At 44.4% G+C, this 11,157-nt stretch overlaps 1 protein-coding gene across 2 annotated transcripts in view; it reads right to left on the bottom strand.

Annotated features, from left to right (window-relative positions):
• Nucleotides 1-5,592: 5,592 nt before the first annotated feature.
• COL18A1 (collagen type XVIII alpha 1 chain) overlaps nt 5,593-11,157 on the bottom strand; it is a 205,290-nt gene continuing 199,725 nt past the window's right edge. Inside the window, exon 42 of one of the 2 annotated variants that reach the window (XM_056536570.1) lies at nt 5,593-7,512. In XM_056536570.1, the coding sequence (XP_056392545.1) occupies nt 7,299-7,512 (214 nt within the window). In that variant the 3' untranslated portion in view covers nt 5,593-7,298. The remainder of the gene's footprint in view (nt 7,513-11,157) is intronic. The other variant, XM_056536571.1, reaches the window with a different exon arrangement.

The raw sequence follows: 11,157 nt of genomic DNA, 5'->3' as shown, positions 1-11,157 counted from the left end.
GGCCTCCATCTACTTCCCAGATCCCCTCGACATCCAGGGGCGGGCAGAACGGGGGGTTGCCATGCCAGAACTCCGTTCTGAGTAATGGCAGGGGATAGGAGGAGATCGCAGCTTTTCAACCTCACTCCTATCCCTTAGGCTGATCGGGGCTGTTGCTGACAGCTCCGATCAGCTCTATTTTCCGGAGACCCAAGACCCTAGTCACCAGAGACCCAATCAGCCCGGAATTGGAGAAAATCGCATGTCTGAATTGACATGCGATTTTCTCCGATCGCCGACATGGGGGGGGTCTCAGGACCCCCCTGGGCGATGTGACGGGGTGCCTGCTGAATGATTTCAGCAGGCATCCGGCTCCGGTCCCCAACCGGCTAGCGGTGGGGACCGGATTTCCCACGGGCGTATGGATACGCCATCGGTCCTTAAGGACTCGGAATGCAGGGCGTATCCATACGCCCTGCATCCTGAAGAGGTTAAGGACCAGGCCATTTTTCTTTTTTGCTATTTCATTTTTTCCACCTCGCCTTCTTAAGATCATAACACTTTCAATTTTGCACCTACAGACCCATATAAGGGCTTGTTTTTTGCACCACCAATTGTACTTTGTAATGACATCAATCATTTAATAACAGAATCTACCGCAAAACCAAAAAATATATATTTGTGGGGCGAAATTTTAAAAAATATAAAAATGCCGATTTGTACGTTTTGGGGGGAGTCCGTTTTTACACAGTGCAATTTCCAGTAACAAAGACACCTGATCTATAATCTGTAGGTCCATACGGTCACAAGGATACCCAACATATGTAGGTTTTATTTTATTTTACTGCTTAAAAACTAAATACATGTACCAAAATTAGAATGTTTAAAATTGTGATCTTCTGACCCCTATAACTTTATTTTTCAGCGTATGGAGCTATATGAGGGCTCATGTTTTGCGCCGCAGTCTGTAGTTTTTATCTGTAACATGTTTTAATGGGACTTTTTGATCGCTTTATATTAATATTTTTATGGTATATGAAGTGACCAAAAATCTGCAATTTTGGACTTCAGTATTTTTTACGTGTACGCCATCGACCATGCGGTTTAGCTAATCTTTTATTATAATAGTTTGGACATTTACGCACACAGCGGTACCACATATGATTATTTTTATTACATTATTTTTTTATTTTATTTATTATTTTATTGATTGCTATGGTAGAGCACTGCTCAATATATGCAAAGCACTGATCAGTGTAATTGGCGATCTAGCCTGCGCAGGCTTCCTAGCAGCAGATAGTCTCTTTGCCTCCCGCTAAGCTGATCGGGACATCCCGATTATGTTGTGGTAGTCCCGATCAGCTCCACTGAACTGCCAGGACACTTTCACTTTCTTTTTAACTTTGATCGCAGCGTCTAAAGGGTTAAAGCCGGGCATCTGCCTGATCGATGGTGCCCGTAGTAACTTCTACAGAAGAAGTTGATTTGTTCTTTTCTGTCTATCCACAGTGCACTCTGCCACCTCTGTCTGTGTCAAGAACTGTCCAGAGTAGGAGCAAATCCCCATAGAAAACCTATCCTGCTCTGGACAGTTCCTGACATGGACAGAGGTGTCAGCAGAGAGCACTGTGCTCAGACTCTAAAGAACTACTCAACTTCCTGTGGAGCATACAGCAGCTGATAAGTACTCGAAGTAACCTACAAATCTCTAACTTTCTGGAAACAGTTTATTTGAAAATAAAATAAAATAAAGAATTTCCACCAGAGTACTGCTTTAAATACTGATTTTAGTTTGTCACTTTTCACAGTCTTTAGGAAAATGCTTTGTTCACACAGCGTAGAATGCGCGATATGTCCACATTTGCATGTTCCGGTGGTGATAGGACTGTTCCTAAATGTGCCATTTGCATAGACGTCAATGCCTATGTTTCTGCGGACATAAATCTGGATTTCCACTGCAGATGTTTCTGCCATGTGCATGGTGCAGCAGAATCCCACTGAAATTAATCGGACTCTGTTGCAAAGGAATTTTTAAGCTGAATATTTCCATGGAATTTCGCTGTTCAAACATAATCAGCATTAAAACAGAATAGTTGGTACTAGAGATGAGCGAACTTACAGTAAATTCGATTCGTCACAAACTTCTCGGCTCGGCAGTTGATGGCTTATCCTGCATAAATTAGTTCAGCCTTCAGGTGCTCCGGTGGGCTGGAAAAGGTGGATACAGTCCTAGGAAAGAGTCTCCTAGGACTGTATCTACCTTTTCCAGCCCACGGGAGCACCTGAAAGCTGAACTAATTCATGCAGGATAAGTCATCAACTGCCGAGCCGAGAAGTTTGTGACGAATCGAATTTACTGTAAGTTCGGTCATCTCTAGTTGGTACTACACTGGCATCTTTTGGGTAGGGTCACATCTGCTATATTTTGCTGCTTCATATTTTTCTACCTCCTGAAGTCAATGGGTAGCAAAATCAGTTGCAGAAAATACACAGGAAAATACGGCACATGTGACCCTATCCTGGAAAACTCAACTGGTTTCAGAAAGTTAAACAGATTTGTAAATTACATCTATTAAAAACTCTTAATCCTTCCAGTACTTATTTTAGCGGCTGTATACTACAGAGGACATTCTTTTATTTTTGGATTTCTTTCTGTCACGCCCACAGTGCTCTCTGCTGACACCTGCTCTGGACAGTTCCTAAAATGGACAGAGGTGTCAGCAGAGAGCACTGTGGTCGTGACAGAAAAATCCAAAAAGAAAATAATTTCCTCTGTAGTAATTTACAAATCTGTTTAACTTTCTGGCATCAGTTGATTTAGAAAAAAGGTTTCCACCTTTAAGCTGCTTGTGCAATCCTATATTATTCAGCCCTTAAATTAGACTTTTGTAGACATCTGTATTCCCCATCAGTGATTGAATGAGGAGAGTACATCCTGGTGATGTCACTCGCCAGCATCGGTGAACTCTGCAGTCACAGAATGGGAAATAGATAATTTAATTGCTGCTACAGTTGTAAAAATGTATCATATCAAAGGACTGGACCGCCACTTTAAGCCTGTTATAAGATTTATTAAAAATTCAACACTTAACCAGCATGGCTGCCACAACTACCTGCAGTGACATGCCATCCCATCTAGTTTGCGCTTAAAGGGGTACTCCAGTGGAAATTAAAAAAAAAAATTTCAAATCAACTGGTGCCAGAAAGTTAAACAGATTTGTAAATTCTTTCCAGTCTGACCACAGTGCTCTCTACTGACACCACTGTCTGTGTCAGGAACTGTCCGGAGCAGGAGAGGTTTTCTATGAGGATTTGCTCCTATTCTGGACAGTTCCTGACATGGACAGAGATGGCTGCAGAGAGCAATGTGGTCAGACTGAAAAGAACAACTCCACTTCCTCTTGAGCATACAACAGCTGATAAGTACTGGAAGGGTTACAATTTTTTTTTATAGAAGTAATTTATAAATCTGTTTAACTTTCTAGCAGCAGTTATTTTGAAAAAAAAATATATATTTTTTTTCCCAACCAGAGTACCCCTTTAACGGGACACTATTTGTTTTTCAACAAGACAATGACCCCAAACACACCTTCAGGCTATGTATGGACCATTTGATGGAGTGCTGCATTAGATGGCATGGTCTCCACAATCACCCCACCTAAACCCATTTGAGATAGTTTGGAATGAGATGGACAGCAAACAAGTGCTCAGCATCTCTGAAGGCTCCTTGGACTATTATTAGAAAATCATTCCAGGTGACTACCCCATAAAGCTGGCATCAAAGCAAAAAAGCAGGCAAAGCCAAATGCTAACATTTATAGTGTTTTATATGAACCTATAATGTAGACAATTAAAAAAAAAAACAAGGAATAAAAAGTTTGTTTACTACTGACTTGTGTGTCTGTAAAGCTTCTGTCCAAACATATTGTGAAGAAAGAACCTAATGGATCATTTTTAGGGCCCCATTCTCTCATTTTATTCCCCATCCCCACAAGCCCCTTCCCCTTTCAACATATTTCAAATAAAACATACACACAGACGACTTTAGTCCTAGGAAGTATTTATAGAAATGAATATCCACAGGTTTGATTTTCTTTCAAATATAAAGATTACAGTAGACAACTTCCATCTGTTTCTGGTCTTAAAATATTCTAAAAGCATTTAAAAAAATAGAGACTTTTTAGCACCTTTTAGACACATGAGGATTTCATATACTCACTGGTGACTTTGCTTTACCATACTCCCTGGTCTATTCCCAGCTGTACATAGTTTACATCTGATATGAAGTGAAGTTAGAGCTGGGCGGTATGACCAAATGTGTGGATCACGGTATTTTTGTAACTTATGGCGGTTTCACGGTATATAACGGTATTTCTTTCCCCCCCCCCCCATCATGTGACCCGCCAGCGCTGTTCTGCTCCCCCCCCAAATCATGTGACCCGCCAGCGCTGTTCTGCTTCCTCCCCAAATCATGTGACCCGCCAACGCTGTTCTGCTCCCCCCCAATCATGTGACCCGCCAGCGCTGTTCTGCTCCCCCCCCAAATCATGTTACCCGCCAGCGCTGTTCTGCTCCCCCCCCCAAATCATGTGACCCGCCAGCGCTGTTCTGCTCCCCCCCCCAAATCATGTGACCCGCCAGCGCTGTTCTGCTCCCCCCCCCCCAAAATCATGTTACCCGCCAGCGCTGTTCTGCTCCCCCCCCAATCATGTTACCCGCCAGCGCTGTTCTGCTCCCCCCCCCCCCCCCAATTATCAGCCCAGCGGGGTACTACTCACATATGTCCCCCGCAAGCACTGCTCGCCGGTGCTGGAACTCTATACTGTACACCAGGGGTCTTCAACCTGCGGACCTCCAGCTGTTGCAAAACTACAACTCCCAGCATGCCCGGACAGCCAACGGCTGTCCGGGCATGCTGGGAGTTGTAGTTTTGAAACAGCTGTATCCCTATGCTCGGGCTGCAAAAGATAAAGAAAATAAACTTTAACTTACCTAATTCTGCCTCACGCTGTTTCTTGGGACTGAGACGTCGGACAGCCGTCAGCCTATCACCGGCCGGAGCGATGTCCCGGCGCGGCCAGTGATAGGCTGAGCCCACTGTCATGTAAGAAGCTGGCCAGAGCTCCTTACATGACAGTGGGCTCAGCCTATCACTAGCCGGGGCGGGACATCGCTCCGGCCGGTGATAGGCTGATGGCTGTCTGAAGTTCCCGTCCCCAGCGTAAGGCCGATATAGGTAAGTTAAAGTTTATTTTCTTTATCTTTTGCAGCCCGAGCATAGGGATACAGCGTACAGCAGTGGTCTCAAACCTGCGGACCTCCAGCTGTTGCAAAACTACAACTCCCAGCATGCCTGGACAGCTGTTGGCTGTCCGGGCATGCTGGGAGTTGTAATTTTGCAACAGCTGGAGGTCCGCAGGTTGGAGACCACTGGCGTACAGTATAGAGTTCCAGCGCCGGCAGCCCCCAACAAAGAGGAGGAGGGCAGTGCTTGCGGGTGACATTTGTGAGTAGTACCCGCTGGGCTGATAATTCATTGGGGGGGGGGGAGCAGAACAGCGCTGGCAGGTAACATGATTTGGGGAGAGTAGAACAGCGCTGGCGGGTAACATATGATTAGTTCTGCGATGTGGGGACAGCGCTGGCAGGTAACATGATTTGGGGGGAGTAGAACAGCGCTGGCGGGTCACGTATGATTAGTTCCCTGATGTGGGGACAGCGCTGCGCTGGGCTGATAATTCGTTCCCAAGGGAGGGGCCCAACCGGTATTACGGTATGGGAAAAATTTATATCGTGCAGCCCAAAAATTTTGGTATTCGGTATGAACCGGTATACCGCCCAGCGCTAAGTGAAGTGCTAACCAGCCGACTTACAGTGCACTGTTCTTTCTGGATCATATATATAACTAACCATCTAGGTCATAATCCATGCACAGTACCTTTTCCCCTACATAATAAAAGTCCATTTGGACACATCATGGTCTGAACCAGAAGACCATTCTAGGCTATGGGTCCCCCCCAAGTAGTTTGGTACTTTAGAAAGTTGATATGGTTAATAGTATTAACGGCACTGAGAGGCTATGTTCACACGGTAGAATTTCCACAGAACAATTTCGCTGCAGCAGAGTCTCATTGATTTGAACGGGATTCTGTTGCACTGTGCACACAGAAAAATTTCCAACGTCCACAAAATTATGTTCAATGTTTTTGCGGATTCTGCAAGGAAATGCATTGTCTTCTATGAGACAGCGCATCTCTGATCGGTCCTAGTGCCTGCCGGTTAGTCAAATGTGCAGAATATCCGCACCTGTTTTTCGAGCGGACATTCCACACATTTTTTGCCCGTGTGAACCTGGCCTTAGCTGTATGCACCATCAAACTTCACTGTGTACACACCTAGTAGAGCTGGGAATTTTCAGGGATGCATGGCCTATATATTGTTTCTCCTTCCATTTGTCTCATCCAAACAAGTAATTGTGTATAAACTTGATATAAAACAAATATAACTAACAAACATCCTAGATGAAAAAGTACAACGGGTCCCAAGTAGTAAAACATGCCCTCATCAGACTGGGCAGATCAAGTATAGAGCAGCCTCAATCCAGGGGAGTACAGCGTTTACTAGGCATCTGCCACCCTAAAGACCAAAGTCCAGAAGATATACGGGAATGATTCAGTAGGTTGACAGCTGCTTTATAAGCAATGTAGCTCCAAAACATTTAGGTTGTCCTATTGTTTTAAAGGTACTCTAATAAATATAGTGGTAGTCACCAGTATTTGTCATAGAAAGAACTAAGAAACAGACATTCACAAAAGATTAATGCAAATGTATGTGTGTGTCTGTAACTAAAAGTGGTTAAATATTACAGAATAAAATAAGAGACCATTCCAAATTTGATGCAATTATTTGAGGCACCCAGAATCTTTGCATCCTTCGTGCAACTGTATTACTATCATAGGCTAGCTTCCTCTTAGGACAGTCTGGTTGCAAAGAACCCTGTGCTCCGGGAAGACTGGATTTTTCGATAGAAGTTGGCACAACTAGAATCAATATGATCTCAGTTGGATTTTCAATTTTTGGAATTGCAGCCTCTTTTACAATGTAAAACTAAAAAGTGTGTGTTGAGCTGAGGCATGGATTAACTCAACCAGTGTATCCAAGTGATTTGGCCCAATATCCATGGGACATTAACACTGCACATTAGTGTTCAGAGAAGAGCAGCTTCCGACTCTTTGGTCTCTGGATGCAAGAAGGAATCCCAGGAAGTCCATGTGCAGCCCCTGCCAGGATAGGCCCCACCTTAGCTGTTAAATGTGCTCCTATTTCTGGCTGGTGGACGTGAAGCTGTTTTCAATACACAGGACAATAAAGTTCTTATTGCAGCTCTGAGAACGCTGCTCTAGGAGCTTCCCACTTGATAGAGATGAAGCTTGACCAGTAACTACACTCTCATCTGTACGCCAGGTCTCACAGTAGTTCTCAGTTAGCCGGCGACCTTTGGCATCTGACCCATGCCAGACCATCTTCTGTGACCTAAAAGATAGAAATCAAGGCAATTCATTAGACGTTATCGCTTTGACTTGTAAGACTCCCAAAAACTTGTGCAAACAGAAAAATATTTTAATTAAAGGAAAACTGTCACTAAACTCCCCCCGAACTAACCAGAGGTACTGGCTGGTAATGCGGGGGACACTGTTCAATATGCTGCTTACGATGCCCTGATGCGTCCAGCCATTTCTTCCGTTATCTTCATTATTGCAGATATGCAAATTATCTTCTAACTAGCATGGGCGGGGTTACATGCCTTCATCTGGCACTGTGACATCAGCGCCGCTCGTCTGCAGCACCGCCCGGCTTATGAATATTCATCCCCTCCTGGCGCCTCTCCTCTCCACTCTGTACAGGACTCCACTGCGCTGAGGCCGCTTCCGGGTGTACACAGGAAGCTGCACATGTGCAGTGGAGTCCTGTATAGAGCATGGAGGATAAAGGATGGAGGAAGGGGATGAATATTCATAAGCCAGGCGGTGCTTCGGACGAGCAGCGTTGACGTCACAGTGCCAGATGAAGGCATGTAACCCCGCCCGTACCAGTTAGAAGATCATTTGCACATCAGGAATAATGAAGATATCGGGCGAACAGTTGGACAGATCAGGGCATCGTAAGCAGCATATTGATCAGCGTCTCCCGCACTACCAGCCAGTACCTCTGGTTAGTGCGGGGGGAGTTTAGTGACAGTTTTCCTTTAAGTCCATAAAATAGGAGTAGAATTAGCACTTGGATCCAGGTGTTAGGGAGGCTTCTAAGTCAAATCTATACATTTTGTTGGGTCTACCCCTAGAGAGAGTAGTCAGTGGGGGGTGGCTATGAACAGACAACTTTTTTTTTGGCCTAAAAAAAACAAAAAAAACACTAACAAACAGCTCTCTGATTTTTCTCCTTCATGATGCAGTTTTTGTTCTTCTTTTCTTCTTTTAGTATAGGCATTTTTAATTGGCGTTTTAAGCCCTGTGATTTTCTTGTTACAATTCATGTCATTCTAACACCATGTGAATTGTGGCACTTTTTAATCCATTCAATTCCATAGGTGGAAAAAAAAAAACATCAGAGAAAGTGCGCACACGACTTTTTCTGGTGTTTTTTTTTTTTTCACCTGTTAAAGTGATGGGACAATGCCACAACTTAATTTAGAAAAAATGTAATAAAAAAAAAAATACAGAATGCCGTTCCACTGAACTGCTACTTATTGCCATTAAAAGGTGAAAAAAATAAAGCCATGTAGGTATTTTTTCATATTTCCCTATTGCTTTCTGGCTAACATTTGGCTGCAGCGTTTTTGGGGCAAAAAAAAAAAAAAACCCATGCAGTAAGAACTGCTTTTTTTTGCAGCCACATTGTGGAAATGTAGATGTGTATATAACAATTCTCAGAATTGTCGTAGGTCTCTAAAATAAATTGATATTAAATATACACTATCTCACGTAAGTTTGTACAACCATCACATTTTTATAAAGGTTTTATTTTTTCATGTGACTACACTGAAGAAATGACACTCTGCTACAATGTAAAGTGCCATCACTGTGGCCTCCACCAATCTGCATGGCAGAGTGGCCATAAAGAAGCCTCTACTCAGTAAAAGATGTTTGAAAAAAGCACCTGAAGGACTCTCAGGCAGCGAGAAACCAGATTCTCTTGTCTGATGAATCAGAGATTACATTTTTTGGCCTCAATTCAAAGTGTTATGTCTGGAGGAAACCAGGCACTACTCATCATCTGCCCAGTTCCATCCGTACAGTAAAGCATAGTAGTGGCTGCATCATGTTTGTAGGGGTGTTTTTCAGCAGCTGGGACAGGTAGACTGGCCAGGTTTGAGGGAAAGCTGAATTCAGCAAAGTAGAGATATATTCTTAAAGGGGTACTCCGCCCCTAGACATCTTATCCCCTATCCAAAGAATAGGGGATAAGATGTCAGATCGCCAGGGTCCCGCTGCTGGGGGTCCGGGGATCGCTGCTGCAGCACCCCGCTATCATTACTGCGCAGAGCGAGTTCGCTCTGCACGTAATGACGGGCAATACAGGGGCCGGAGCATCGTTACGTCACGGCTCCGCCCCTCGTGATGTCACGGCCCGCCCCCGTCAATACAAGTCTATGGGAAGGGGGCGTGGCGGTCGCCACGCCCCCTGCCATAGACTTGCATTAAGGGGACGGGCTGTGATGTCATGAGGGGCGGAGCCATGACGTCACGCTGCTCCGGACCCTGTATCGCCCGTCATTACGCACAGAGCGAACTCTCTCTGTGCAGTAATGATGGCGGGGGGCCGCAGCAGCGATCCCCGGGGCCCGCAGCAGCGGGACCGCGACGATCTAACATCTTATCCCCTATCCTTTGGATAGGGGATAAGATGCCAGGGGCGGAGTACCCCTTTAAAGGGGTACTCCCCTAGAAAACTTTTTTTTTTTAAATCAACTGATGCCAGAAAGTTAAACAGATTACTTCTATTTAAAAATCTTAATCCTTCCAGTACTTATCAGCTGCTATATGCTCGACAGGAAGTTCTTTCCTGGTTGAATTACCTTTCTGTCTGACCACAGTGCTCTCTGCTGACACCTGTGTCCATTTTATGAACTGTCCAGACCAGGAGAGGTTTGCTATGGGAATTTGCTACTACTCCGGACAGTTCCTAAAATGGACAGAGGTGACAGCAGAGAGCACTGTGATCAGACAGAAAGGAAATTCAAAAAGAAAGGAACTTCCTCTGGAACATACAGCAGCTGATAAGTACTGGAAGGGTTAAGATTTTTAAATAGAAGTAATTTACACATCAAATACAAAAAAGGTATCCAACTAGGCACTGCACGGGTTGAATGACCGTCCACTTATAAATCCCAGGTGGCGTACAGGCAAGCAATACTGGTCCTGTTAAAAGGTGGAGGTGCTAGCGTATTTAATGTCACAGGACAATATATATTGCAATGCTATGCAGAGATAGAAAATAACGCTGCACTCACCCACTGGAACGTTAAAAGTCCTTCTTTATTGTGCAGATATAGGACACTCGGTGAAAGGCATGCATGTGGGGGGAGCGAGAGACGCGTCTCTCGCTCCCCGCACATGCATGCCTTTCACCGAGTGTCCTACATCTGTACAATAAAGAAGGACTTTTAACGTTCCAGTGGGTGAGTGCAGCGTTATTTTCTATCTCTGCATAGCATTGTAATTTACACATCTGTTTAACTTTTTGGCACCAGTTGATTTAAAAACAAAATGTTTTCCAGTGGAGTACCCCTTTAATGAAAACCTTATCCAGAGTGCTCTGGACCTGAGACCGGGCCAAAGGTTGACCTTTCAACAAGACAATGATGCAAAGTACACAGCCAAGACAATACAGGAGCAGCTTAGCGACAACTCTGAATATCCTTGAGTGGCCCAGAGCCCTGACTTGAACCAATGGAACATCTCTATAGAGACCTAAATATGGCTTTCACTGATGATCCCCATTCAATCTACAGTAATAGGGATTGAGAGGATCTGCAGAGAAGAATTGCAGAAGATCCCCAAATCCAGGTGTGCAAACCTTGCGGCCTCATCCCCAAGAAGACTGGAGGCTGCAATCACTGCCAAAGGGTCTGAATACTTCTGTCAGTGCAAGATTTTAGTTTTTACTTTTAAAAAGAAT

Source organism: Hyla sarda, chromosome 8, assembly GCF_029499605.1.
Source record: "Hyla sarda isolate aHylSar1 chromosome 8, aHylSar1.hap1, whole genome shotgun sequence".
NCBI lineage: Eukaryota > Metazoa > Chordata > Amphibia > Anura > Hylidae > Hyla > Hyla sarda.
This window is presented reverse-complemented; position numbering and strand designations above follow the sequence as displayed.